At 39.6% G+C, this 25,556-nt stretch overlaps 1 protein-coding gene across 3 annotated transcripts in view; it reads right to left on the bottom strand.

The window, feature by feature from the left end:
* LOC126457759 (NADH dehydrogenase (ubiquinone) complex I, assembly factor 6) overlaps positions 1-25,556 on the bottom strand; it is an 88,383-nt gene that overhangs the window by 38,648 nt on the left and 24,179 nt on the right. For all 3 annotated transcript variants that reach the window (XR_007585523.1, XM_050094321.1, XM_050094320.1), the window contains exon 4: positions 8,272-8,510. Coding sequence is in view for 2 of the 3 variants with exons in the window: in XM_050094321.1 (XP_049950278.1) it covers positions 8,272-8,510 (239 nt within the window). In the remaining variant the exon portion in view is untranslated. The remainder of the gene's footprint in view (positions 1-8,271; positions 8,511-25,556) is intronic.

The following is a 25,556-nucleotide window of genomic DNA, read 5'->3' as shown; positions in this document are numbered from 1 at the left end:
ATTGTGGCAGAAGTGCGAGATATCATCATTGCACCACCTGAAAGGAGTGTATACAAATGGTTGAAGATGGAACTGATCCGCCGCTTATCTGCATCACAAGAAGAGCGCATCTATCAGGTACTAACTCAAGAAGATACTGGTGACCGAAGACTATCACAGTCTCTGTGGCATCTTAGAAGTAAAATTGACACTGGTATCATAGCTGATCATCTGCTGCATACAATCTGGAACAGTCGCTTACCTCCATGCAGTCAGATATGTCGTTAGACGTTGTGGCAGAATTGGCCGACAAGGTGCTAGATGCTGTCTCACCTGTGCCTATGATGGTATTGGCTGTGCAGTGTGCGAGTATAGCCACTATGATAGTGCGAGCTGCATATGATGCATTAGTGGTGAAGGTTGATCAACTGACGCAACAGATTAGCCAGCTGGTAGCGTCGGGCGCCACATCTAGTGAGAATTTTGGCACATACAGCTGTTTTACTGACGGCATGGCAGAGTTGCAGGTCCTAATTGTGGCTAAAGTCTGAAAGACAACTGTTCTTTGAATAATAATAAACTTTCATCAATGCAGAGTTTCTGATGTGGATTAATGCACAACAGAAAGCTGTTCAAACTTTATTGACAATATTCCTGATTTTGAATTATCTATCTCCTCCAGTATTGGCAGAGTTGTCACTGAAATGTAGCATTCTCATAAGTAACAAAAAGCGATCTCTTGACAACAGTTCACTAACAATTGGAGGATTTAGAAGAACATCTCTGGTCAATTATTCACTAATTTTCATTTTTTTCACACGAGGCATCAGAAGACAAACAGCTATGACACAATACATTTATTCACATCCAGTATCTTTCCACTTTGATATTTGAGAATGCCCTGATTCTGGAGTATTCTCCTTGATGAATAAATAAAACCAATTCGTTTCATCACCTATATATTTCATCACTTCTTCTGTAAAGAATAACATGAAAACTGACGGAATACTTGGCTCATTCCCTATCTGACACATGTCCCAATAGCTTATCATCAAATGGGTGATTAACTGGCTGAAAATCATTTTACTTCCAGTCAAATTTATTGCTATGATGTGATTTCTTCGTAGGTGTTTCGCTATCAATTTCTGAATCTGAAGATTCAGAACAACTAACATCTCTTGTTGAAACACGAGTCTGCATTGACACCCCTGCTGATGTGGACTGTTTATGAGTACAGGTTTCCAATTCTGTGGAAGAGCTATCACTTTCATCAAAATCAAGTAGTTCGTCCTTACTGTCGCTCCTCGTAAGAATCTCCACGATTTTTTCCTCAGTGCACCCACTATATCTTGCTATTTTCTTTGTAAAATACATGATGCGAAGAATACTAAAGCCTAGGCTCACAACAGACAAAGAATCAGAAGACAAGCTAGCAGCCAGAACTGTGAAAAGCTACTCATCAATAGCAGTGAAAGGGTTAAAATGCTCCTTTGCATGCATCTTGTAGGAAAGTTGTGGTAGAACATAAATAATTTAGGAGTAAAGACAACCACTCACCGGAAAGCTTAATTGCTGAGTCATCGACAGGAGCACACAAAACTTGCAGTTCGGTAGGTGGCCTAAGGTAAGTTGGAGGGGTGTCAGTTGGGTGAGGGAGAGAGATGAGAGGCAAGAGGAGGGATTAAGACTGGGTAATCAGCAGCTCATAAGGAAGCAGGAGGGAGGGGTGGCAGATGCAGGGGCTAGGCATGTGGGGAAAGGTGTTGGAGCCAGTGAGGAGCAGTACACAATGAAGGAGACATTGAGATGTGTGTTGGGAGGCGGTGATAGAACAGTGAAAGGGAAAACTTGGGTGGGGGATATGGTGATAGTGGAGGACATGGTGATGAGGCAAGGAGGGATACAGGAGCGAAAGGTGTGTTGCAAGATTATTGCCCACCTGCTTGGTTAAAAAAATAACTGGTGCTGGTGGAAAGGATCCAGATGGTCTGGGTTGTGAAGCAGCCATTGAAACTGAGCATATTGTGCCAGATGTGCGTTTTGCCACTAGGTGGTCAACTTTGTTCTTGGCCATAGTTTGGTGGTAACCATTCGTTCTGGTGGACACCTTGTTGTTTTTCATACTGGCATAAAAATCTTTGCAGGGATTGCAAAAGAGCTGGCATAAGATTTGAGTGCTTTCACAGATCGCCCTGTCTCTGATGAGGTAGGATAAGCCTGTGGCACAAAATGGAATAGGGAGTACTGAATTGATGGATTGGGCATGTTGTCTTGTACCTGGGTCCCCACATCTTCATTCCAACAGTTTCCCCTTCCTCTGTCCCCCCATTTCACATATCCACGTCACCTTCATCATGAGACACGCCCCACTGGCTCTGACACCCTTGCCCAACATGCCTAGCCCATGCACCTGCCATGCCTCTTTCCAACATTGTGGCAATGGGTTGGGATTGGGAATGTCACAGGGATGGACTAGGATATTGTGGAAGTTGGGTGGGTGATGGAATGCCACTTTAGGATGGGTGAGAAGGATCTTGGGTAGGATGTCCCTAATTTCAGGGTGAAGGATATGATTCAGTTGTTCCATTATAGGGTGATGAGTGGAGCATGTCTTTGTAGCTGATTCTTGGAGGTAGTGATAGGATTAGGCATAACCCCCCTCTCCCCTCCAACCTAGTCTGCGTACAAATTTCCCCTGCCATATCCTCAACCAACCCCAATCCCCACACAACATCTGAGAATTAGGTATAAAGGAGTACCACATCTCTTGTCACCCAGTATCAGCCTGGACTCAAACAACCTTATCCTTTACCAGCACTTTCATTATCTATCACCACGCTCTAAATGAGGGACACATTACCCAATATGCTTCCCACCTCTCCCGGAGTGGTGTTTCATTACCCACCCAACCTAAACGTCCTCGTCCAGCCTTACGTCACTCTCACTGCCAATCACTTACCACAAAGATGATATTACTGTGCAACTGGGAACAATATGCTCAGTTTCAATTGCCTCTTCACACCTCTGGCCTCTGGAGTTTTCTTTCCACCATCAGCTTTTCCATACTATGCAGATGAAAGTTATCTTTGTAACACACCCTTCACTCGTGTAACCCTCCTAGCCTTGATCTCCATTAACCCATTGTCCCCACATCTTCATTCCAACAGTTTCCCCTTCCTCTGTCCTCCCATTTCACATATCCACGTCACCTTCATCATGAGACACTCCCCACTGGCTCTGACACCCTTGCCCAACATGCCTAGCCCATGCACCTGCCATGCCTCTTTCCAACAGTTAGCCAACAAACTGGCTGCCTTCCTCTGATCTACTGACTACCCACTCCTAACTCCTCTTCCTGTCTTCTGCCCCTCTTCCCTTTACACATTCTACCCAACAAATTCCCCATCCCACCGTACTGCACCTGCCAAACTGGAATCCTGGCATTTTATGTCCAGCCGGTAGGTAGGGGCACATGTTTTGTGTGTGTGTGTGTGTGTGTGTGTGTGTGTGTGTGTGTGTGTGTGTGTTGCAGTGGTGGCATCTTATCTTCACACATCTACCAGTTCAGGTTTTTCAACATTTTCTGTCCTCCTTTTTATACATTTGATACAACCTGTTTGTCCTATTTGGTAGGGTCCCACACACTTGAACAATATTCTAGGGTGTGTCACAAGAGTGTTAGGAGAACAATCTCTTTGTAGACTGACAGCTTTTTAAGTATCCTTTCAATGAACTTAAGTCTGCCACCTGCTTTACGCATGACTATGTGATAATTCTAAGTCATATCCATCCACCCCCCCCCCCCCCACCCAAAAAAAAAAAAAATTATTACACTGAGATAATAGCAGGAGGTATGATTCCAAAGGCAACTCGTTGATATTGTAGTCATGTTTTTCTGTTTTGTGAAATGCGCAATTGTACATTTCTGAAATTTTGGAGCAAGAAGTCATCTTTCCACCATTTTGAGTCCTTATGAAGATTTGAAAATATTGTGTGGCTTTTTCACATAATGCTTCTTCACGGATTACTGGATTATCTACAAATAACCTGGGGTTGCTATTAACTTTGTCTTCAGTGTCATTAACTCACAACATGAGTGGCATTGGTCCCAATAGTTCCGTAGGGCATGTCTGAAATTGTATCTGCATTACTGAAGCTTGTCCATCTAAGAACTGTGCTGTGTTGTCTCTGCTAAGAAATTCTCAATCCAGAGACATATTTCTTTTGATACCCATTCAATCATATGCTAATTAATAAATGCTGATGGGGTACTAAGAAATCCATGCTGGTTGGCATGGAGAAGGTCATTCTCTTCAATATACTTCAATATATTTGAGCTCAGAATATCTTATAATATTCTAGCAAAGATTGATGTCAATGATATTGAATGGTAGTACTGTGGACGTATGTCTTGTAGCTGTGTGTAGCTTCTGCCTTGTCAGTCCAGTTCATCCCTGGTCTGGGGGTGACTTCACTCTCTAGCAGTACCAATTTGCTTAAGTTTTTTGTCTGTATGTCTGGTGGATTTATATGAGTCTTTTCTAAACCCTTTTTGACCTGCTGGGTCCAGGGGTATGGTTTTGAGCTGTCGCAATTTTGTGATTGTGTCTTAGGTGTTGGATGTCTGAATACACCCATAAAATTTCAATTTTCTTTTTCTGCTGTTTGCCATGAGATTTGATAATTTTTTGGTTATTTTTCACTGCTGTGGTCTGTGTCCATCTTCTGTTCTTTTGAGGCCAATTATCTTTCTTAGAATTTAGTGTTTTTCTTTTAAAATATCTTCCAGATCACCTTTTCTATGGATAGTAAGCATTTCACTAGCATATACTTTAGACTTGATAACTATGTTATAGTTCCCAATTTTTGTGTCCATGAACATACATTTCTTGTTGTAAATGTTTCGGATTTTACCATATACTCTCCTAAGTTTTTGGATCCAAATTTTCTGTGCTATGTCCTCTCCCCCAGCAGATTTAAGGAGCTCACCTAAATACTTTAATACACGAAATGTATTTGAAGTTGTGAATATGGACATCCATATGGTAAGGTGACTTCTTGCGATAAGTGGGATATCTGGGTCCGAGTTCTAGTCTGGCGCAAATTTTCATTGTTGTCATTCCATTATAGAGCTGATGGTTGTCCATATTCACAACTGCGAACACATTTCATGTATTTCATAATGGATGCAGTCACCACAATGCCTTTTCCTTTGGACATGCATGCATGTCCGAACAAACATCGAGTCGTACTTCTGAACAACACAGACACTGAAATCACAAATACTTTAAGTATGGAACTCTCATTTTGTCTACATTTTGTGATCCGTTTTTGAGTAGGACTTTTGCGCAGATGTACTTAGTTTTTTTAGAGGATGTCTGGAGGCCAACTCTTTCAGTGCATTCTTTAAGAGAGTCTATCTTTTTAATTGACATTGTCTCGTCATCTTGCTAGTACTGCTAGAGCATCTTTGAAAGCTATACAAGAAATTTAGATATTTTTAGACCTCTAAGTCATTTGGTTTCCAATAGTTTTGGTTTTTAAATTATTTATTCTACTCTTGCACAACTTTATCCAAACTCAGGTTAAAGAGGGTAGGAGACAGATGGTCACCATGCCAAACACTAGTTCTGATCAGAAATGTTTCTGATGCCTCACTGATGAGTTTTACTTTGAAGGTTTTGTTGGAGAGAGTTAGTTTGATGAGATTTGGAGTTTTAGGGTCGGGTCCTTGTTCTTCAAGAATGATAAAAAGGGCCCGTTGAGCAAAGGAAATGCACATCTTCTTGCAGTCCATGAAGGAAAGTGTGATCTGTCTGTTCCCTGAGTGCTTTGTATTTTAGTGTTATTTTTAAAGTGGATATTTGTTCTAAACAACTTTGACCAGTATGGAAGCCGGCTTGGTATTCGCCAATATCTCCATGTTTTATTTCAGATGTACTATGTTACACTTTCTGTGTAAGTTTCTTTACCGTGCCTTTATACCATGGACAGTACTTCTTACAACCAGCTGTTCTACAATGTTTATATCTGTCCCGTGCCTGGTCAACTACTGTTCTAAAATAGAGCCACAGTTCATCTACATGCTCCTGCCCAAAGCTACATGTTGTTCTCTGAGATATGACACTACTGTCTATTTATCTAGTTTACTGAACATTTAAGTCTTCCTCCTTGATTTAATTGCCCTTTGTACTTTAATAATCTATGCTGCTGTAACTGCCTCATCATCACTGATGCCAGTTTCAACGTGGACATCTTCAAAGAGGACAGATCTCTTCGTTCCCATACATCTAATATCTGAACTATCTGTTCTAAATAAATTTCGCAGAAAGTACAGTTACTATTTTTCAGAATATTGTGACACACCCACCACTTCTAAAACTGTAATTATTCCATCCCATCAGGTGGATGATTACTGTCTCTTCTAATGAAGACAGTACAATTTATTTTGTTATGGAGCACAAAGGCTCTTCTCGTATTAACCTTCCATTCAGCTTTGTTTGATGTTTACTTTATTTGCAATCAGTTTTGTTGGCTGAGGTTTTCTCCAAAGTTATCAGTTACTTGGGGGTGACTGGTGGTCGATACACGGACCCAGTTATATCTTTATGCCCATTCTCAATATTAAATCTCGCGCAAATGATCTCATTTTATTTACTATGCAATGGATTGAGTTTCTTGTATACTGCAATGAATACACTACCTTCACTTCTCATTCGCCTACCCTTTTGCTATTCACTCATACTTTGATTTACTCAAAAATCTCACAGTTTCAGGCTTTACCTAGTATTATGTGAGCTGTACTAATTTTTAGGACCACTTCAAATTCTGGGACCTTGCTGCCAGTATTTCAGCAGCTGATGACTGGCATTTAAATAGTCTCATTTGGGATAGGGGCATTACTTTGAGCCTTACAATAATACTTTGAAGGACAATACAGTTATTATCTGGACTAGATGAAGAGTCACCCAATTAAAAAAAAAAAAAAAAAAGAAAGAAAGAAACCCTTGTGCATACCACCACACACACTAATTAGCTGCCTGGGTAGTAGCCTCTGATATAAAGTGCATCCTTTTGCCACTTATCAAGACCCTATGGTTTTGAACCACATGGTACAAATTTGCGAAGTTACAACCTAGATTGTCACATAATCCTCAAAGTCTCTGGTTCAGGCCTTCTACTCCACTAAGAACCAGGGGGAAACAAACAATTCGAGGAACAATGTCGCAGATAGTTTTGTTGAAATTCTGTGAGCAAAGCTAGCCTTCTCAACCTTTTTTTGCCACTGGCTGTAAAAATCCAAATATGACCTTGGAGCATCAATAAAATCTCAGTTTAAAAGTCATGTTATTTTGAATAAAACACTTGAGCTCTGCCACTGTCATCAGGAGCTGAAATCACTGACTATATTTCAACTCCTGATGACGATGGCAGAGACAGATATCAAAAGCCCAAGTGTTTTATTCAAAGCGGCAGACTTGTAAAGTGAGATTTTACAGAAGCATACCACCACGAAAGACTTGGAACCCAGATGACAGGCATTGTTTCTTGTGTGCACCACAATATACAGCTAGTTGCACCCTGTTCTCTAAATGGCTTCCACAACAGCATCTTCAAACCTGCTGAATGAGACCTCATGTGAGTGCACTATGTAGTCATTCTTATTCCTTACAGTAATTTCCCTAGTGGGTGCCATTAATTGCCAATCAACAAGCTGTTAACCTCTTGTGGTGACATCCCCTTGACATGGAACACAGCAGGCTTCCCAAACTGTGAAGTGTATCATATCGGCTCAGTTCCAATTTCAATGGGAAAGAGCACCTCAATCTTGTTGATTAGAGAGATATATGTGGATGTATTAGATTTACAACAGCAGTGCCAAATTATTCAACAGAACATGCAGGATGCCTTACAACCAACAACAAGTATGCTTTCTGTAAACTTAAAGGATAATTGTAGGACCATCTAACAAACGATCATAAGTCATAGTACTCGCAAACCACATGCACCTTATCCAGAATATAAATGCATATACGTTATAATTTTTAACTTATGGGGCAACAGGGTACCATTATGATGTAAAAATGAATTTCTGATCACGAGAGGGCATTCAAGCAGCACAGCAAGCTTGCAAGTTTTCTGTAATGCCACACTGTCATTTGTTGGTGAATTAGACTTTTAAAAAGGTATTCCCATTGTGTGTTTCATATGAGCTGCTCCATTATTTTTACAGCTGTTCCTACTCTCTTTCTCCTATCTATATTCCTGTATGCTATATGAGAACACACCGACCTTTTCAAGATGTTGTGAGGCTCTGGCAGCTACTGTGAAGATTACATCACGAGTGTTGTCTGAGCTGCTTCCACGGATAATCTCTTCCTGAGAGACACCTTTCTCCATCATAACATCTTGTGGTAATGGTGGTGCTAGTCTTCTCTCAGCACAATGAGGTACCGAACGAACCATGTTGGTAAGACCCTGCGCTTTTCCTAAGTGACTAGCAGCATGATCAGCATGAATGTTTTTAATGCCTGAAGAAAGAAACAAATAGTCAGCAGATTGTTCTAAGTGAAGGATATTTTCATACACATTTGAAAACTGATTCATAAGATGCAACAACATTAAATGACTTTTCCTTTTTAAAAAAGGAACAGCAGCATGCTTTGTGCAGCGTAATATGTATTTGTGTTATGCTGGTTATAAGATTTTAAAACTGAATTGTATCCTCACTGTGCACCACACTCTGTCAATGCACTGACTGGTCTTTTTCTCTTCCCTGCTCCGCCACAGCCTCCTGATGCTGCACATGGCAGCCATGTCCTGCCACCATCAGCCACAGCATGCTCTGCCAGGAAGCACTCACTTCTCTCCTCCCAACGACGCCCTACCCCACTCTGGATTGCTGCTTCTGTTCGATTCAGTTGCACTCTGGATGGAGATAGCACTGTCTGCATGAAATGTGCTTGCCTGTTTCTTTGAATGAGTATATGTGTTTTCTTTCTGAATGGGGCTTTGGCTAAAAGCTCAATGTTTAACATCTTTTCACTGTGGCTGTCTGCACCTCACCTTGTCATCTTTATGTCCAGCAGCAATCTATCCTTTTCATAATATTGTTGATAGTCAAACCTGGACTTTCCTATGTTTGATTTTGTCTAATGGCTTTCCTTTCATCCCACAACCCAGTGTTGTTTTCCTTTGTTACTATTCTCTAAAGCATTACTCTGCTCAAGTGTCCATTCTTCCCTGCAGTTTTTCATCACCTTCCAAATTGCACACGCTCTGACATCTGAACCACACTGAATCAACAGTCTTGACTGTGCATGACACTGCTACATGACCGTGCAGATTGTTGGTAAGCATCTCACACTCATTCTTCCACTAATAATTATAATTTTTCCTATTGATCACATTTCCTCCATCATCCTCGCATATTTTCACAAATTATTTTCCACACCTACCTGTGCCACATGCATTTGTGAACCTCGACTTAACCAATACACGCTCCCCCCCCCACCCTCTCTCTCACTTCCCTTATCACAACATGTACATACTCCCATATCCCATTGCTTCCATCCTTTCTTCTTCATTTTTTAAACATGTTTGTTAGTATTTGTACATATTTTTATTCGTCTTTTTCTGTTATCCGGCTCAAATCACAATCATTTAACACTTCCATTTGTCCATTTTCTACATCATTTCCCATTTCCCTAATGCCACAGTGGACCCCTGCTCCATCTTTTGGTTCAGGAAAGTATCCCTTTCCCTGGCTAAAATGCAGCAGCACACCCTGTTCTTTAAATCCTGCCTAAAACACAGAATCTGTCCAACAACCTAACCATAAAAATTTCTTTCTCTGGATCCTTTCACAATGACCTTCACTTTTTCAGATTCCATCAATCTGTCCCTCATAAACCTGGTTCTCTCCATGGTACAGGCATCCTAGAATCACCTCTGCAAGATACGGCTGCTGTGCAATCCCCTACTACACACATCATGTCTCTTGAAATTGAATCCCTTGCACTCTAGCATCTAGAAGAGCTTTCCAGACACCACCACCTTAAGTATCCACCCTGTCAACATCCTACTCCTGCCTTGAGGCACCACTACCTCATATCTTACACACAGTGTTGCTCCTTGCAACCCCCTCAGAGCACCCAGACTCTACCTGGCTGACTTTTCCAACCTGCCACAATCCCAAAACTCCCAACCAACACTCCACTAAATTGAGAGCCAAAACAATCCCAGAACATAGTTGTCAACGTTTCCACCAAAATCCTCAATCTCATAGAAGTTTCAGCTGCATCCAAAGCCCTCACTTTCAGCCAAATTTAACCATGTTGAACTGGTCAAAGACCTACTCTCCTCCCAATCCCAGCAATGGAAACTCTTCTTCATCACTGACCCCTCCCACCAAAGCCAACCTGATCCCAACACTGAACCACACCTCTCTCATTTTATACTACTCTCCAACTGTGATCCCCCACCTCTCCCACCTAAACACCCCATGGTCACCTTACAGACTTCCTTACCTCCAACTTGGCTCACCATGCTTCCCCACATTCGTCCCTAAGAACACCAACCTTTCAGCACACAAAAGGACAGCCATACACAGCTCCAAAACAGATTCTGATATAATCATCATACCTACAGACAAATGTTCCACTACTGTAGATGTGAATCACAGTGACTTCCAGGTGGAAGGCCTCTGCCAATTGTCTGACTCCTCCACCTACGAAGTCTGCCATAGAGTTCCTACCTCAGAATTTCAATGTAAGCTCCAGTCCCTACTTAAAGCCTTAGGCTCTTCCCAGAACCTCTCTCTTGAACCCATTTCTCTTCTCACTTTCTGTGACACCCTGCACACCCACCTTCTACACGTTCCCCAAAATCCACAAACCCAACAATCCTGTACACCCCATTGTAGCTGGTTATTGTGCTCCCACTGAAAGAATATGGGCTCTCATTGGCCAACACCTCCAACCAACTGTCCAGAATCTAGCCTCAAACATCAAAGATACCAACCACGTCCTTCAAATTCTCTCCATCATCCCCCACCCCTTGACCCCCTGGATCTTTACTCATTGCTGTTGACACAACTTCTCTATACATCAACATCCCACATGCCCATCTCTCTCCCAACATCCTTCAGACTCCAAACCCATTACCTTATTCCTCATACACCTTACCAACTTTATCCTAACATACAACACTTCTCCTTTGGAGAGAAGGTACACACATGAACCCACAGCACAGCCATGGGCACCTGCATGGCACCCTCTCACGCCATTCTGTTTACGGGCCAACACGAGGAAACCTTCCCAGCCTCCCAAAATCCCAAACACCTTTCTGGTTCATTGATGATATCTTCATGATCTAGACTCAGGGCCAAGACATCCTATCTTCATTCCTTCAAAATTCAACACCTTCTCTCCCATCTGCTTCAGCTGGTCCTTCTCCAACCCAGTATGTCCTCCCTGGGCATTGACTACCTCTTCTCTTATGGCTCCATCACACATCTGTCCAGCTTAAACCCATCAACCACCAACAGTACTTGCATTTTGGCAGTTGCCATCCCTTCCTCTCATAAAAACACCTCCCAAATATCCTGGCCAACTGGGGACAGCAAATCTGCAGTGGCAAGAACTCCATTGTCCAGTATGTTGTAGGTCTCACAAAGGCCTTCACAGACTGACACAGTCCCCAGACCTAGTCCACAAACAGATTTCCTGTGCCATAACCCCCCCCCCCCCCCCCCCCCCCCCAAGAACAACATACAAAAGGGCAACATCTTTGTCATCTAATATGCAGCCTTGGCGAGGGCTTTAATTATCTATCATCATCACCTGAAATGAGTGACATTCTACCCATGATCCTTTCCACTCCTCCTAAAGTGGTGTTCTGATGCTCACCCAACTACCTTGACATCCCGGTCTATACTATGCCAACCCCTTGCCACACATAGATCATATACCTGTGGAAGACTCGGGTGCAAGACCTGCCCAATCTCCCCCCCCCCCCCCCCCCTCCCCCCTCAGAACCATGTATTACAGTCTTGACACAAGGTTTCCTACCCAATTAGAGGCCAGGCCACCTGGAAAAGGAGTCATGACATGTACCACCTCTACCCCTGCTGCAATCATTTTACAGCTTTTTATATTGGTATGACAACTGACCAGATGTCCACCACGACAAATGACCACTGCCAAACAATGGCCAAGAGCAAAGTGGAAGTCCTGATGGTACAACATGCAGCTGAACAAAACATGCTTCATTTCAGTGGCTGCTTCATAACACAGGCCATCTGGATCTTCCCCTCCACCACCAACTTTTCTGAACTGCACAAATGGGACTTATCTTTACAACACATTCTACACTAGTGAAATTATCCCATCCTCAACCTACTGCACCTCACTGCCCCCACACCCTCCACCAAACAGTTTGTCCTCTCTGTCCCACCGCCTTCCAATTCACACCCTCTTACACTCATCGTCCACACCTCTCTATCAATGTACCCACTGATCTTCCCTCTTTTCCGCTCCTCTCCTTTTCTGCTCCTGGTTCTCCTCCCCGCCCCCAGAGCATCCTGAAGCTGTGCATGGCAGCCTTGTCCTGCGACCATTTAGTCCCTGCATGAGCTGCCTGGCTGCACTGACATCTCTCCCCATACCTGTACCCTGCTGCCCCTCCTCCTCCTCCATCCCACTCTGGATTCCTGCTTCCACTTGACACAGTTGCATTCTGGCTGGAGCAGCCAGAGGTAATGCTCACATGTGTGTGAGGTGTGCTTCCTTTTGTGTGTGTGTGTGTGTGTGTGTGTGTGTGTGTGTGTGTGTGTTTCTTTTCTCCTTCTGATGAAGGCTTTGGCCAAAAGTTCTTTTCATTGTGCCTGTCTGCAACTCAACATGTCATCTTAATGGTGAGTAGTGATCTATGCTTTTCACAATATTGTTGCAGTTTAACGTATCCAACAAGATTAAATCTTTTTAGTTATTTTGTTGAAACATATACAATCTCATTTTCAATACTGAGTTGATAAATATTGAAACAGATAATGTGAAATTAACATTTTGTTAACAACATACAGCAAAAATAATCAAATTATGGTATTTAAAGCATACAAAAGCCACAGAAAGAAAGAAAATACAATAAGCTATCCTTTAGTTGATGATTTAATTTGTATACATAAAATTAATTTTAAATTGTATACATGGATAATATTAACACATTTTTATATTTTAACAATGCTGAGGATAAGTTCAAGATGATAAAAACAAATTTAATTGATGATGGGAGTACAACTTAAAAGCTCCCAGGGTGGGCAAGTCTAATTCTCCCCTAGCACCTCATATAGAATAATGGTGGTGCACATGTAAACTGACAGACTATTTAATCGTATACTTTTCATCTTTTATTTTTCACTTTGGCCTGATACCACGAATACAGATTGTGTGTCATAACTTATCCGAGTGTAGCATCCCTGTCTAGGCAATAGTAGAACTATTTTCATTTCAAAGTTTATATACATACAATTCAAATTAACAAAAGTATTGGTTACTTTACTGTCTAACTGCTACTGTCACCTAGCTTGTCATATCCATTATGCACTGTTATTTAAATAATAATGTTTGTTGCATCAAAGCATAGAGAAATTACAGCTTACATGTATTACCATTACCATTATAAAAAGAACGAACCTCTATCACTTGCAAATTCAGCAGAGGATAAAATATGTATTAAGTATGGTGGTCATGCAAAATTTCAGAGTTTCATGGCAAGAGTCAATTTCCATAAAATTCTTCTGGATTGTAGACCATGGCACATAAAATTATGCACCACTGCTGCAAATGTCTTTCATTAGTGTGTGTAGCATGACTGGGGAAAGTCGACTTCAGTTTAATATACTGTCCCTATCCGGCCTCTGTAATTCCTTAAAAGGAGTGCAAATAAAAATCTGTCATGGAATACAAGGTAAGATTATCTGGTGATAACCAAGCAGCAAATATTTCCAATGACAAAGTTTGGAAAGAACAATATTATGAAAAGGACAGATTGCTACTAACTATATACAGGAAGATGTTGAGTCATGCACATTAAAAAGGCTGCTCTACATTTAAGCTTTCAGCCAAAAGGCCTTCTTCTGAAGTAAAAAATCACACACATATTCTCACAAGCACAACTCCCACACATGACTGCTGTCTCTGGTTGGTGTGATCAGACACAGCAACCAGAGACAGTGGTCACGTTGTCACGGCAAAGTTGTGCTTGTGTGAATGGGTGTGTGTGGTTTTTACTTCACAAGAAGGCCTTTTGGGTGAAAACTTAAATATACAGCAGTCTTTTTGTTGTGTATGTTTTCAACTCAATGTCTCCACTATATGATGTATAGCAATCTATCTTTTTCAGAATATTGTTGTCATTCCACCCTGGACTTTGTTGTTTAAAGAATGCTTAGAACAATATACGTGTATAAAATGAAGTAAAACCTGTGACTAGATTCGAAAAGGAAACTGTAGGAATAAACAATAAATACTCCATTCTCACGAAAAGTGACTGTAAATGACATTAAGTAAAAACCAAGTCAATGGTTTCATTAAGAAACTGATCATAGTCCTTCCATTTTTAAATTTCACCAGTGTTATTATAATGACTTTCCATTCAGGTATGACCTACCTTGTTGGTCATGTGTTAATAGAAAAATTAGACAAACTAATTATGAACTATAGTACTTTTGCACTAAATTTGTGAACATTAAGTAGCTGCAAAAGGATATTTTCACCATATGTCATATGTACCTGAATCAGCTCAGCAAGAAGGAACTTGCTACATATGTAAACCAGAGTCTACAGAAAGCATTCCATGAGAAGAAAAAAAGACAAGTCTGTAATTGCGTTGGGCTCACTTTCATAGGAAATTTGCTAAAATGGGCCAAATAAATTGCAGATGCAGAGAAAATGCACAGAATTTAAACCAAAGGCCTATAGCACTGCAAATACTGGAAGGTTATATTTATACTTTCTCTATTTAACACATTACGACACAGAAACTAATTACTGTATGAGTACCAAACTTGGTAGCATTAATGTCCAAAGTATGGGGAGCACGATTTCTATGCATCACAGCACCACTGCCCAGTTCAAAGTATGGCTACCAGGTGCTGTGATCATTGTGATCATAGTTTCACACACCTGACCAGTTGCAGTGCCCTTGTTGATGTGTCAATATGACCTTGGACAAAAGGAGCAGGGCATTATTGGTGAAGCTCTATTATCAAACAACATTAATGCTGCAGCTGCACTTTGAGAATACCACCAACTGAAAGGATTACGGAAGGGTCATCTTTCTCCACCTACTGTGAGGAGCATGATGAAGTTCGAATCAACTGGAGAACTGGGTGTTGCTCTGGGAAGAAGCTGATGACCAGTTGCACCACAGGTGGGTGATGAAATTGCTGTTGCTATGGCAGACAACACTGCACGCAATTCCCAATCATCAGACAGTGTGTGTGCTGTGTCAAACAGTTGAACAGTCCATGGTCGAGTGCATAGAATGTGCTTCGAACCCTTCTCAAATGGTATCCATACGAGATCCATATTGTACAGCAGCTTGCACCACAGGACACACAATGGCATATTGTTGTTTTCGTGCAAGATTGGGCCCCACTTCACATCATTCATTCATGAAGTTCACCTGCTTCTCTGAAACACATTTGGAAATGATCAAATCATCAGCCAATCATTCCCAATTGCTTGGCCGGCACAATCATCTGATCTCACTCCTTGTGATTTCTGGTTGTGGGGCTACCTGAAGAACAGGGATTACCAGAGGATCATTCACAGATATGCTGCTCTGAAGTGCAGCATATCAAGAGAGGTAGTCAGAATACCTACAGACATGCTTCGTTCTTCTGAGCAGAATGCAATTCCGCACTTGTAGACTCTTCTGGACACTGATGGGCTGCATACTGAGCCCTTTTTGTAGCAGTAATGGTACCAGTACCAGTACGATTTACCACAGCAGCACATTAGAAGTGTTTCAATCGAATTTATTCTGCATTATTTCTCTTCTGTATGTCCTTGACATTAATGCTACCAAGTTTGGTACTTGTACAGTAATTAGTTTCCGTGTTATTTGTGTTAAATAAGGAAAGTTTACTTATAACCACCTGGTACAACTCTCAGTACAAAGAAAATCAATAGTCCACTCTAAAAACATATCTCAATGTTTAACTTCTACTTAATAAAATAAGCAAATTTAAAATTCTACTACATAATGAACTCAGAGATAAGCCACCCACTTCCACATCAGAATACTGGCTTACATCAGAGATAATTCAGTAGGTGTCACTACCAAATTTCAAAGTAAATGAACAGTATTCTAAAACTGAGTGCAAACATAGGTGAGTAGCACAACTGTACCTAACCTCAATTAATTAATTGTTGAGAAATGTTTCAAGTTAATTATCATAAATAGTAGCAAATAAAATCCTGTAGTCACCATTATCTATCCTTTTCCATGCTGGATTTTTAAGTAGTTCATAAATAAAATGGAGCTGTTCCTAAACAAAACAACAAACTGAAGTATGATATAGTAATCTTCAAGGGACTTCAACATCGATTGCTTCACGAACAGTGGGAACAGGAGGGCACTTCTAAATCTCAGAAAAACAAACAATTGCCTAAAGAAACTAAACACACTCAGTAGAATAACACGCAACTCAATGGCAGCCTTTGACCACATTATTGCAAATGAGATGAAATACTCCTCAACTATGCAGTTCTGCAATGCAAGATTCAAAGATCATCTAACACAAATAGTAATGATCAATATAAATATGGTATACAGTGCCAAGTTACAGCACAAAAAAATCATTGATAAGCTTTAAATCAGGAGAATGTTAACTTTTTCAACAACCTGCTAAGTAGAGACAAGTGGACTAAAATGTATGGAGTATAAGATGTAAATGAAAAAATTACCATATTCATAGATACTTAAAGCCACTACTTCCACATTGCTTTTTCCCCAGAAAAATGTAACTACTAAGAGCAAGGCCAGTATCAATTGCTGTATCACAACAATTACAGAATCTCCTGCCTGTAAAAGAGAGCTTTAACACTTGATAAAATAATGCACAACAGTGATTATCTAAACAATGCACCAAACAAAGTAAAAGCTATGTGTAAGTTTATAAAAGAGAAAAATGGCAAAAGATATGTTTCATTTTATTTACAGCAGTTTCAGTGGTCAGTTTTTTGGCTCTTATATTACACTACTGGCCATTAAAATTGCTACTCCACGAAGATGACGTGCTATAGACATGAAATTAAACCGACAGGAAGAAGATGCTGTGATGTGCAAATCATTAGCTTTACAGAGCATTCACACAAGGTTGGCGCCAATGGCAACACCTGCAACGTGCCGACATGAGGAAAGTTTCCAACCGATTTCTCATACACTAACAGCAGTTGATCGGCGTGGCCTGGTGAAGCATTGTTGTGATGCCTCATGTAAGGAGGACAAATGCGTACCATCACGTTTCCGACTTTGATAAAGGTCGGACTGTAGCCTATTGCGACATTGCTGCTCGCGTTGGTCAAGATCCAATGACTGTAGCAGAATATGAAATCAGTGGGTTCAGGAGGGTAATACGAAACACCGTGCTGGATCCCAACGGCCTTGTATCACTAGCAGTCGAGATGACAGGCATCTTATCTGCATGGCTGTAAAAGATCGTGCAACCATGTCTCGATCCCTGAGTCAACAGATGGGGACGTTTGCAAGACAACAACCATCTGCACGAACAGTTCAACGATGTTTACAGCAGCATGGACAATCAGCTCTGAGACCATGGCTGCGGTTACCCTTGACGCTGCATCACAGACAGGAGTGTGATGGTGTACTCAACAACGAACCTGGGTGCACGAATGGCAAAACGTCATTTTTTCGTATGAACCCAGGTCCTATTTACAGAATCATGATGGTCGCATCCGTGTTTGGCGACATCGCGGTGAACGCACATTGGAAGCGTGTATTCGTCATCGCCATACTGGCGATGGTATGAGGTGCCATTGGTTACATGTCTCGGTCACCTCTTGTTCGCATTGTCGGCACTTTGAACAGTGGCGTTACATTTCAGATGTGTTGCGACCTGTGTCCCTACCCTTCATTCAATCCCTGCGAAACCCTACATTTCAGCAGGATAATGCATGACCACATGTTGCAGGTCCTGTACAGATCTTTCTGGATACAGAAAATGTTTCACTGCTGCCCTGGCCAGCACATTCTCCAGATCTCTCACCAACTGAAAACGTCTGGTCAATGGTGGCCAAGCAACTGGCTCGTCACAATACACCAGTCACTACTCTTGATGAACTGTGCTTTCGTGTTGAAGCTGTATGGGCAGCTGTACCTGTACACGCCATCCAAGCTCTGTTTGACTCAATGCCCAGTCGTATCAACGCCGTTATTATGGCCAGAGGTGGTTGTTCTGGGTACTGATTTCTCAGGATCTATGCACCCAAATTGCGTGAAAATGTAATCACATGTCAGTTCTAGTATAATATATTTGTCCAATGAAAACCCACTTATCATCTGCATTTCTTCTTGGTGTAGCAATTTTAATGGCCAGTAGTGTAGTTTCTCACATTCTTCTACATACAGGCTTTTGATTTTTAGCACAATGCACTACACTGATACACAATATTTTCTCTTTTCCATGTTTTTATATGTTATATGTATATCCACAAAGTACAATGTGAATGTGGATGTATTAAGGGGGGATGTAATGTATTTTGGTCCAAAAAAATTGATTTTTCAAAAATATTAATTTCGTGATTTACACAAATTAATCTATGTTGTGTGTGAATTTCATTGTGATAGCTGCTTTAAAAATGCATTTTAATTGTTAAACTGATAAGCTCTGCACTGACGGCTACTCCCACCTTTTTCAACATTTGGGAAACTGTTTGCTTCAGCAGAATTTTTGTCAGTGTGAAGGCTACTTTCTCTCGATATCTTTGGTTGACATCTACATCTCTGGCTGACATCTATCTACATCTCTGGCTGACATCTATCTACATCTCTGGCTGACATCTATCTACATCTCTGGCTGACATCTATCTACATCTCTGGCTGAAAACTTTCTTGGATATGGTTTATTTATGTTTTGACAATACTAACACACATTAGTAGGTGGAAGGTTGAATTGACAAACCTTTATGTGGAAGTCAAGATTTATGCATAATGGGTGGTGGGAAAATGGTGTTTAGGAAACAGAGGTTTCATGGGAAAATAGTTTACCAACAAAAAAAGAGGAAGCAGCTTGAAATGAAGAACAAAATATCTCAGCGTCAGCATCAACACTTGGGACAGGAGAACTGTACAAGTGCGTGAATGATGTTGATATGGACTCCACTGGATTCAGACTTATTGATTTAGAGCTTCTCTGGCAGGCTATAAAGTTTTCATGTTCATGTGTTAGCACTAAAAATACAGAATGCATGATTGTTGTTGAAGAAAGAAGAGTGCGAATAGCTTGATAATTTGTAATTCATGTGGCTATGAATTTTCATTTTCCTCCTCCATTAAAACTGACACTGGTACCTATGAAAGCAATTTTAGGTTAGCATATACTCCGAGATGCCTTGGATAGAGCAGGGAAGGAGGTAATTAATTGTGTGGTTTTCTGAACAAGCCTCCACCTTGTGCAAAGTTTGAAAAAATAAAGAAATGTCTGATGCTGTATGTGATACTTTAAAAGTTTCTATGAAGGGAGCAGAGGAGGAATTGGTGGAAATAAGAAAATAGATCCTGGAGTAGATATTCATTACAGTGAATCTCCTACAAATGCTACTGACCTGTGGGTGTCCGCAGATGGGACCTAGATGAAAAGGGGTCACACATCTCTGTATGGAGTTGCATCTATTATTGGTATTGACTCAGGTAAAGTTTTGGATGTAGAAATTATGTCTAAATACTGCCATCAGTGCGCAAAAAGGAAAATGTCCAACAGTGAAGACAGTGAGAAACTGTGACAAGAAAAGCATGTAGTAGCATGCTCTAAAAATTGTAATGGCTCAAGTAGGGGCATGGAGGCTGCTGCAGTTGTAAAGATGTTCTCAGGATATGAGGACCAGTATGGTGTTAGATATACTAAATACCTTGGTCATGGGGGTTCCTCTTCATTCAAAGTTGTAACAGATAAAAATCCGTACAATACAACAATAGAAAAGTTGGAATGTGTTGGCCACACCCAAAAGAGGCTTGGTGGTAGGCTTCATCACTAGCTGAAAGAGAAGGAAGGTGAAGTACTTGAGGATGGAAAACCACTAGGAAGAAAAGGCAGACTTACTCTGAAGGAAATTGATTCTCTTCAGTTACTTTATGGGAGAACTATCAGGAAAAACACAAATAATTTAGAGGCAAAGAGGCTAAAGTGTGGGCAATTTTCTTCCACAAATTATCCACTGACCAAACACCAAAGCATAACCTGTGTCCGAAACACGATTGGTGTAAGTTCAACAACAGAAATGAGATGTACTCACATAGACACTCATTACCAGAAGCTGTTATGAATGCAATTAAGCCCACATTCAGATTTATTGCAAACCCTGATTTATTGACGAAGTGCCTTCACGGAAAGACACAAAATGCATATGAAAGCCTCAATAATTTAATTTGGATTACATGCTCCAAAAGAACATTCTGTGGACTTTAAGTACTGCAAATACAGGCCAGGTAGATTCAAACAGGAGAGAAGAGAAACCTGGAGGATGAGGAGTACCAGTATGGAGGATTTTAAAACTGAGGTAAGCTTATTACATGTAGAAGTATGAGAAGAAAATCTTTGAACCTCATTTTCTCTGTTTTCCATTTTTTATATTATTAGAAACCTTTTCTCAAAAAGTATGTATTTTAATGCTATAAAATTTTCAGGAACTGTTTGCAATGAGTTGCTGTCTCCCTGGAACTAAAAAATAAGAGATCCTGATGTTACATTCTGATTTTTAGGTGATTTTATGTAGAAAAAAAGTTGATTTTGGATGTGCAAAATTAAATACTCTTTTAGTGATACAATTTTTACCATAAATTAATAACTGTAGTTCAGTGGTGTTATAACCTTCTCAGAACACAACAATTAAATTTTCAGACTAATTGCATGATTAGAATTTGAGTTATGGCTCTTTATAAAAAAGACAATAAAATATTAAAAATTCAAATTTCTGGCAAAATTTTAATCCTGATTATTTTATTATATTTTTCTGTTAAAACACAGCTCTTTTGGTTTCACATGCAAAATTTTAGATCTCCACATTAATAAATATAGGTGTAACGAATTTTTAAATAAATGTTTACATTTTCCATTGCATCCCTCCCTAAAACATGTAAATGAGAAAGTATTGTTTATCACTGCAGTGCATAGTGCTAAAAATTAAATACCTGTTTGTAGAAGAACACATGGAACTAAAGGTAAGAGCTGAAAAACTGGCCACTGAATGCTTGAAATAAAGCAAAACGCTGTTTGTCCAAATAAGAATTCATACAGTCACAAAAGACTGAATTACTCTCATGTTTCTTTCATACAACCTTAGTTCTGCAGTATCACTGTTTCTACTCAGTAAGTGAATATATCAATATGTATATTACAATGCACACTTTCAAATAATTATTTGCTTTATGTATATCCTATCTTAGTTTATATCACATCTTTAATTCTTGAAGTCTACATTATATACTTCACCATTTGACAAACAAAGAAATTAATACACATGACTTTCCAAGTATCTGTAACACAGCACACTATTGCAGATAAAAGGACCAATAAATAAATTTGACTTATTTATTTCCTTCTGAATGCGCTATTGCAGTTTCAATTTTGGCAGCTTTTGTCAACTGATTCATTACTGCCCTTTTGAAATCAACTAATTTTACACAATAGTATTTGCGGAAAATGTTTGAGAACCGGCACAATACTTTTTAATTTGGTGCTTTAGCAAACCAGATCTGTAAATGGCATTAATTCAATGATCCTGAATGGTAAAATAATGAATATAATGTTCAAACAATGGAAAATCCAGGATGGATTCCTTCTCTGGTATTGAATATAATGTTCTTTATATTTACAATGAAACTCCTATTTTAAGTCTTCAGGTGGGCCAGACTTTAAAAAAAAAAAAATGTACTACACAATGTTTATACAGTAACTTGCGGGAATGAATTTCATCAGTTCTTAAAAAATCACAGATGTGCTACAGGAACTATAAACATGCTAAAAATTTGAAATTTGCATCTGGGTACAAGGTGATGAGCTATTTTCTGATATGCTATGACCACAAATTATATGTCAAAACACACATTTTTGAGATCTTTCTTTGTACCCACCCAGAAAAAAGCAAACATTGATGAACATGGTGAATTAAACTGAAAACTGTGACGTATGGCGAAAGGCATTGGAATCTAATATGTGGGGGAGTGCATTTTCGATCTGCAGCCAGTGGCAGTGCAGCATATTTTGGTGACGCGAAGGCAGTGACCTCTAGTGTATTGTTTGAATACTTTTTCTTGTTCATTGTGCTGTGCAGTTGATGTGGAGCATTCTGCAGTATTGTCAACGCATACTATTTGCACTTTGAACTTGTTGCTTGCTGTAGTGTAAACACAGCAGGTTTTGTAGAGGCATGTATATACACACAAGTTTGCTTCACATGTGGTACTTATTTATACCAATTAATATGAAATAAAATTAATCCTGGTGTGATTTCAGTGTTTTTCTGTCCCAGAAATGTTTTACATTTATAACAATCTGTCTGCTGTTACAACAAATTAAACACCATTGAGTAATGGAACAAAGATGAACAACTGTCCACTGAACACATCCTGTTAATTGTGGTGCTGCACATAGCAAATGGAGTAGCCTGTGTTGGCTGCAGTTGGTAGAGTCATGATACATTCTGGAACTGCTGTAAGTAAAATTAATGCATGGTTGTGAAGTGTGTAAGAGGTTTAACTATATAAATTAAACCTAAGTGGAAGCCATGGTCAGTCCATTTGCTATACACAATTACCTCAGCCATTCTTTGGAACAAGTCACCAAGTAATATGTTGTTTCATTCTATACGCTAGAAGCCACTGATTAGTGTGACATCACCATACAATACAGCTATTGGCTGCAGGTGGAAAACAAACATCCAAGTCGTCATAATCTGGCAGTTTTCACCATATTTCATTTTATGACACAATGTAGGCTGTAGATATTTGCTATTTCCAAGGTGATCATAAAATGAAAGAACCATCAAAACCAAGTGCTTTAAGATATAATTTGTGGCAGCCGTGTGCTCAGAAATGGCTCAATTACCTCGTATATCATTAGCAAAAGTGATAGTCTTTTCAATTACATACCCTACAGTATTACAAAAGGCAAAACCCACTTTTTTTCCTAACAGGTCTATAACGTGATGTAAAATTTTGAAATTTCTTTCTTGTTTGTTTGCGACTTTGAGATTTGAATGTTATGAGTGTTGGTAAATTGCTCCCTACGAGGAGGAGAATGAAATTCTCACACCGACTATTGATTTATAGCTCCTGTGTGTGTTGATACTTTATAATCCAGTGCTTTAGGAATTTCGAGTGTTTCGTAGGCTAAGGTCTGTAAACCTACTACATGTGTTAGTGTGGTGGGCTGACTGTGAGCCAGTAACAGCTAACTAGCTGGAAATAACTGTCTTTTCCTCTATTCTGACTGACTATAACCTTCGACACTCAGTGCCTGAATTTAAAAGGCTGATGATTGATGGTGCTGCCGAGTACAGTACATCAGAAATACACGCAAAAAGATGAGTCCGAGTTATAAGTGGCACAAGGAGAGATACTGGCTCAGTTCACAACACTTCCTGTCAATTGACCTGTTTTTCCATTGCAACCTAGCAGTAGTTGTATCATAATTTCGCGATGATGCTAAACGTTGCGAATTGTGTTGGCAATGCCGATTGTGGATTATGTCAGCATTTCATCTTTCATGTCTCCCCTCTCCATAAAACTGTGGAATTTTTGGCATTGATCTTTAGGGTTTTAACAGCAGCTATGAATTTATGGTGTAGAATTGTGAAAAATGTAAATCGCAGAACATAAAATCAAAGTTCCATTGTACTACAACAAAATAAAATGAACTAATTTTGAAAGGACAATGATGGCTCACTTGATAATGACAAAGTCTAAACTGCAATAGTGTATCCAGATAACTAAAAGTCAAATGGTGAATATTTTTTTTTAACAATCTTATCGACCAACTAGGATTACGCTGACAACTTCAGTTCTTCTTCTTCCTTTGTTGTTGTTTCCTATTTTTCCAGCACTCCCTCATTTTCTCCCCATGAAGTCTCTTCCTTTCTTCTGTCCATGTTGTTCCTGATTTTTTTTATTTCTTCTGCGTTGAAAGCCTTCCAAATTTAGTATTTTATTTTTAAAATGGTTTCTTTCTGCTATTTCTGATTATTTGATGTTGTTTCTTTCTAGATCTTTCCTTGCTTCTGTAATCCATGTTACTGTCTATTTCTTCTTCCAGAAATATAAGAGTATATACATATCTTGTTGTAAATATTTTTGGTCACACCATATGCTCTTTCCATTTTGTTAATTCTTACATCTATTACAGATTTTTCTAGTCTATTCTGTTGTATATTTTCTCGCAGATATTTAAATTTATATACTCACTCTACTTCACCTATTTGTGTTTCTATGAATTTTGGCCCTTTTCTTTGTGTTTGTCATGAATTTTGTTTTTTCCGCTGAAATTTTGAGACCAGTTCTGTTTGCCATTTTTTCTACAAGGTTTATTTGAATAACTGCTTCTGTCACGTTTTCTGAAAGAATTGCAAAATCATCCGCAAAAGCCAAGCAGTTCGCCTTAATTCCATTTGTTTTCCTTCCTTGCGTTATTGGTTCAATCTTGTGAGTTTTTAACTCCGAATTCCAGATACTTACAATTTTTTCTAGAACACAATTAAACAGTAAAGGTGATAAACCATCACCTTGTCTAACACCAGCTTTTATTTCAAATGGCTGATGTATTTCTCCCATAAATTTGACTTTAGATGTTGTACCTGTTAGTGTTTCAAGAATTATATTTGCTAATTTTGATTTAACACCAAAATCTCTAATGACCTTATCTATTGTTTCTCTGTCTATACAATCAAATGCTTTCTTGAAATCAATAAATGACACTATTATTGGTTTGGTGGTTAACATTCTATGGCAAATTATTGACTTTAACTTAAAAATTTGTTCTGCTAAGGATCTTCTTTTTTGAAAACCACCCTGATATTCTCCCAGTTGTTTGTCTAAAGTGTCTACCACTCTGTTCAGGAGAATGTTTGATAATATTTTGTATGCCACTGCAGAAGTGACACTCCTCTGTAATTATTGACATTTTGTTTGTCTCCCTTTTTATGTAGCAGGTGGATTAATGCTGTTTTTCATTCAACTGGAATCTTTTCAGTTTTCCAAATGTTCTCAAAAAGCAGCTGTAGATCCATTATGATTTTTGGTTCTGACCACTTCAATAATTCTGCTGTAATTCAGTCTTC

This window comes from Schistocerca serialis, chromosome 2, assembly GCF_023864345.2.
Source record: "Schistocerca serialis cubense isolate TAMUIC-IGC-003099 chromosome 2, iqSchSeri2.2, whole genome shotgun sequence".
In the NCBI taxonomy this organism is placed as follows: domain Eukaryota; kingdom Metazoa; phylum Arthropoda; class Insecta; order Orthoptera; family Acrididae; genus Schistocerca; species Schistocerca serialis.
This window is presented reverse-complemented; position numbering and strand designations above follow the sequence as displayed.